Here is a 5,727-nt window from a genome sequence, read left to right on the forward strand (position 1 = left end):
TTATCTCTATTGTCTGATGGGAGCTAACTGTTTAAATGCAAATTGATCTTTTTTTCAGCCCTCCCTCGCACTCGCGCACACACACACACACTTCAGTCTCCCCCCAAAACACAAAAAACCTAGGTCGTATTGGAAAGCAATATGCTCTTTTTTTCCAAGACACATTATTTATTTACTGCAGTCCCTAATTTGAATGGGGGGGGGAGTAGAGTGTATGTTTTAGTTGGGGAAAGGCACCGGGGTAGCGGAGATAAAGTCCGGACAGCTCCGATGGTTTTCAGACGCTATTTGGAACATTTTTTCCCCAACATCAACATTGTCCAAAAGACAAAACTGCAGATAAAGTGACTGCTCACTAATAACCTGCCCAGCGCCTCTGAGTGCAGGGATGATAGAAGGGAAGAGGAAAAAATCTATGCGAGGAGCAAAAAACAAGTGCATTCATATTCAAACAAATGGGCCAATTGAACCAGCCACTGTGACTGAGCATCCAATCGGCAGCTGGGAGCAATGGCGTTGCTTTGCATAAAGCAATATTTTGTGTGGGAGAGAACAGAGCATTTGCATGTGTGGAGTGATTAGTGGGTTTGAAAAGCGAGCCCTGGCTCAGCCTCATTTCCCGCTCTGGTTAAGGCGCAGGGAGGAAGTGTTTTGCTGGAAGATGATGACAGAGGTCAGGCTTTGCTAATGGGCCAGTGAAGAGCAGTGGAGGCGAGGCAGAGACCAGGCACACATACATTAATACACTTGAACCATCACCAATCAGCATAGGTGTGCTCTGTCTCTCTCTCTCTGCTCCACTCACACACTCTTTATCTCTCACTCTCCAGTCACTGACAGCCCATTTTATTGTCAATCTCTGTCTCCTTCCCAGGAATTCAAGATCACACAACCAGCAGCTTCAGTGGAGAAAAACTATTTTACTGGCAACTCTTTTTAAAGCACCATCATTTCAAATCAGTGCGCTCTTAAACTATTGACAGGAGCTTTGACAACAAGACAGGATGCCTCATAAAGGTGAGTCTGCTCATTTCTTCTCCCCACTTCTCCTTTCATTTCATTTTAATATTTAGACAGCTCTCGCTCTCTCTCATCCCTGACTTGCATTCCGGGAGAGCTTCCCGGGGAACTTTCCAGTCCCGAAGCTCACAAACTTTCTGCTTTCACTTAAACCCATGTCCTCTGGAAAAGCTAAAGCATCGGACTTGGAAATCAAGCCAACATGAGCAGCAAGCAGCAGCAGCTCCAATGTCTTTGCCGGACAGAGCGATCACAAATTGCTTGTATTGCGGTTCATAGCACCCCCACTTGCCAAAGCCAGGGCTGGGGAAATGTGTTTTGATCAGTGGCTAATCTTTGTACACACGCGCTCACACACCCGAAATATACCTTGCTCCAGACCCTTCCCTTTGCTCCTTTTTGTTGCTGTTGTTATGTCTGTTATGAAAGGGAAGTGACTCCTCGGCGATCCTCACCAGTTGTTTTCTGGGGGGTAGCCGGGCGGATCCAAGATCCGTGTCCTTTGCTTTGTGCTTCCCACAGCCAGTGTCATGGGGGGGGGGAAGTCTTATTTAGGGAACACTCGCCTATAATTGTAATGCCTACTCACCACCAGAACAGAGTAGAAGAGGGAGAGAGAGGGAGAAAGAAAGCGAGAGTGAGAGCGAGAAAAGGAGACCGAGAGAGGTGGGGGGAAAAAAGTCACATTCTAGGCCAAGTCAATTCTCAGTAGTTGTATCCGGGAAGCTCTGAGTAGAGCTGAAGGATTGTCAGTTTCAATCAAGCAGCCGGGAGATCTCACCGAACTTGTCCATAATACCAAGAAGAACTTTCCAACTTACAGATCACATGAGGCAAACAGTCAGTAAAGTCCAGTCTGAAAAGCCCCCAGTGCCAACAGCCTCTCGGAGATCCGAGTCTCTTTAATATTTGGCTTTTCTCAGAAGAGTACTAGTAGCATTCTCTTACCATCAACCTGCGATCAATATTCCTTTTCAACAAGTTTCTGGCCGGGGAAATCATTTTTTTAAGGAACACGATTTTTAAATATTTTTATTTGTTTTAATTTAATCTCATTTATTCTGCAAGAACCGCTTACTTTCCCTTTGTAATCCAGGAGGGTCTCGGATACCGAAAACAGTAAAGTAATTTTTAAAAGTTACAAACTCTTCGCTGTGCATAAGATTTGATTACTAAGCGCAACAATAAACTTGATTCTTCTCCTTTCACAAGTGCAATTGGAAAAACTGGATTTGAATTTAACCTTGTAGCGCTTTGTAGTTGCGTGTTAAATCGACTCGTAGACCATTAATAATTTCTAGAAAGTTTTAAAACAAAGTTTCCTGAATAATTAAATGTACCTGGTAGATGCTTCTTTGGGGGTAAAAAAAACCCCACAATATAATGGATGAGAAAAGTGCCTCCATCGTATCCATCTTTATAGACATCAAATAATAACTGTGGTCTTTGACAATAAATTTTTATAGCTGGTGACCTTTATAAATGTCTAAACGCAAATTGATTCATTTTAATCTTTGTCTTTTTTGACGTGTGAATTTAAAATTTTGTCATCTTAATAGCTAATTATGTTTTCAGTGGGGGGGATTCTAAACACAATCAGATTATATCAGGATTTTGAGATTAAAAAACGACTTGCAGATTAGGCCTGGCCTACTGAGTTTGATTCCTAGGACACGGCGAATTTAATTCAATTCATTACTTTAAAGCTCAGTGTATTCTGATTTATAAATTCCTAGTTGTAGATCTATATATCCACACTTATAAAATCCAGCAAGAACAAGTTATGCTATAGGAAAGCGATTTTATTATCAGACTGCTTCCGGGTGCTGTTAGACTTTTCTTGTTTTTGTTTTGCTAAATGTTGCTGGTTACTTAGGTAATTAGCGAGTTTCCAAGGAAAATGCAGAATCGCATCTCTCTTTCCTCCAATCTCCTTAGTGAAGTACTTGACTACCGTGTTCCTGTAGTATAAAATGTATTTTGAAAAAAAGCCCTCTATTATCATTTCTAGGATACGTGCAGGCAGAACTCTGGTTGGAAGTATAACAATGGTATTCTGAATTTCTTCTTTAACCCCGTATTCTCCATGCTTATGAGTTGGGCATTAAATATGTGAGCAAATTCTGTCTGAGGAACTGGATTTTCTGTTCGGTGAATGTATATGCAGACGTGTTTAGTGTATTAAAGGGATGGTTTGACGTTTAGTTAAGCTAAAGGAGATATTGCCACGTCTCCATTGAAGTACAGTGCAGCTTGCTCTGTTGCTAATCAGGTAGTTCTCCAAAGAGCAGTAAATATTTACCAGTTGAAGTCTTCACGCTGCGAGAAAGTACTTGTTTGATGTTTATTTTTATGGATTTAAGATGACTAAAAGCTATTTAATAAATTATACCATGGCTAGTCCTGAATAGGGAAACGTGCCTCTTTGAATTCTCCATCATATGCAGGAAGAGTAAAATTAATATTCATTACAGGCGCAAAAGGAAGAGAATGAGTATTTTTAGGTTTAAAAAAAAAGGGGAGAGAAAATGAAGGCTGCGACTATTTCATTATTTCACCTCCTCTTTTTTCCCCGCAAACCTCTTGAATAGGCTCTTTATTGTAATTGTCTCTCCCCAATTGAGCACCCCACTGAGCTGTTGTATCTTTTTACAACCCCTAACAACTCACACCAGTAACACAATTACCTCCAGATATTTATAACGAGAAATTACTTTTCCATTTTCAGCCGCAAGGTTTTAAACTCAATAAATAAACGACCATCTAAATAAATACATGGAAAAGGGCGATTGGGGTTGTCCAGGCGCTGGGTCAAGGCGCAGGCACTAATGGAGGGAGTAAGGGCTTGTTTCTCTGCTCTTTGTAAGTTGGAGGGTTGTTGGTACGTTTAGTTGGGAAGCTGTGCTGCCAGTTAAGGAGACTGGGTTTCTGCACTCTGGGTTTGGGGAGAGGAGCAGAATGGAAGCCATTGTTCACATTCTGTAGGCTTTGTTTAACAGTTCTCACCCCCTCCTGTTCTTACTTTTTAAAGCACTGAGGCGAGGTAGACAGCGTGTGTCACAGTACAGTGAAAAAGGGGAAGATCTAAAGACCAAAAAAGAAGTTAATCACAATAAGGGGAGTTTTGGGGGGCTATTTGGGGGGGAGTTGTTAGTGCCACTAAAAAAAACGAACAACCCATAGCCTTACTCCGACCACGTCAAACCGTACTTGTTTTAAATAGAGCAACTTCAAAAATGCAGAGTTCCAAAGTGTAAAAAGGATCTAAACAAGCCTCGTGTAGAAGTGTACACACAAAAATATCCAGATTCTGCTAAAAAAATCCTATCACTCCACCTCTAGCACTAAAAAGAGCACAGACTCACGCCGCTCCCTTCCTTAAATAACACAGGTTCTGTGTGTAAATACAGGCACGAAAAGTGTCAGAGTCCAGAACTATTTAGACTGGAATGGGAGCTACAATCTAGTAGTACTTCTGAAGGCTTAAAACTTCGATTATTATTTTTGTAAGTGTTTCAAATCTCAGCCCTCCAGCCCCGTGCTGCATCCTACTGTGAGGTTGCGCTGTGATATAGCATACATTTAAAAAGTATATTTCCACCCCATTAATATACTTTTTTGCTTTATCCTAGAGGGAAGACTTTAACTAGTGACACGCAGATGTGTGAGTCCCTAAATTGTATGAGAGGACAGTCCACCCAGATTTCAGGCAAGTTTAAAAACATAACTTCGGGTTTTTCCCCCCCCCCCGCCCCTCCTGTAATAGGCCTGTTAATCCGGATTATTTTAAAAAAATAATAATCTGAGACAATACACCACTTGCATGCAATTTTAAAAATATGTGGAGGTTATCTTTATTTATTTATTTTGCCTTGGGCTGTAAAAGGTTAAACCTTTAAATTAATTGGAGAAAACGTCTACATATAACAAAATAAGCCTTTGAGACATTAACATAGCTACAATTTAAATGTGTGTGCTACCCTCCCCTGATTAACGCATATTTTATTACTAATAGAACACTATAAGCGAGCCACGTGGGATACTGCTCTATCAATTCAACATGCAGAACAGTAAGTGACTCTTTGTACATTTCAACTTCCGAATGACTCCAGAGTGAGCGTGGAGGGATATGTGGGGAGGGCGGCGTAAATTTTGGTAGGAAAAATAGTCGGTTTCTTTTCAGAGGGAAGGAGCACAGTCAGTCAGGAAGTTTGTTGTGGTCGGCAGTGACTTCGTTTTGAGTTTTTATTATCGTATTTCTTTTGTGAAGCTGGGTTTCAATAGATCTGGGAGCAGAATTGTCTTATAGCTGTTACACCTATGTCTGATCCTGGAGAGAACGTGGTTAAATATATCTTGATAATTGAGCACAGCTGCTGTGACCGCCCATCTTTCAGCGTGCTGCATGGAAATGACCATTCTAGGTTATCACGATGGATCTGTTGTGATTGTAACAGGTCAGATATTTATGGGTGTTTTGAACTTTCCTGGGGTTTGGCTAAGATCTCCAAGCAAAGTTGGAGAGAGAGAGAGAGAGTTCTAGGTGTAATTATCCGTTACCTTATATTTTAATTTGATCCCCCTAGTGCTTGCCTTTTTTTGTGTAGCCGTTTTACAAAGACCTTGCTGAGGTCCAGGAATGATGGCCTGGACATTTTATGCAATGTGTCAGCGCGTAGCCAGACAGGGGGGAATGACCAGATTTGG

The 5,727-nt window shown here is 41.3% G+C and overlaps 1 protein-coding gene across 14 annotated transcripts in view; it reads left to right on the plus strand.

Annotated features, from left to right (window-relative positions):
* The first annotated feature begins 467 nt into the window (after nt 1–467).
* PAX6 (paired box 6) overlaps nt 468–5,727 on the plus strand; it is a 23,195-nt gene continuing 17,935 nt past the window's right edge. For 8 of the 14 annotated variants that reach the window (XM_043516790.1, XM_043516792.1, XM_043516795.1 and 5 more), the window contains exons 1-3: nt 1,003–1,017; nt 4,653–4,729; nt 5,036–5,090. In XM_043516790.1, the coding sequence (XP_043372725.1) occupies nt 5,081–5,090 (10 nt within the window). In that variant the 5' untranslated portion in view covers nt 1,003–1,017; nt 4,653–4,729; nt 5,036–5,080. Of the gene's footprint in view, nt 1,018–4,652; nt 4,730–5,035; nt 5,091–5,727 lie in introns of all 14 variants that reach the window. The other 6 variants (XM_043516791.1, XM_043516794.1, XM_043516789.1 and 3 more) reach the window with 5 other exon arrangements.

This window comes from Dermochelys coriacea, chromosome 6, assembly GCF_009764565.3.
Source record: "Dermochelys coriacea isolate rDerCor1 chromosome 6, rDerCor1.pri.v4, whole genome shotgun sequence".
Lineage (NCBI taxonomy): Eukaryota > Metazoa > Chordata > Testudines > Dermochelyidae > Dermochelys > Dermochelys coriacea.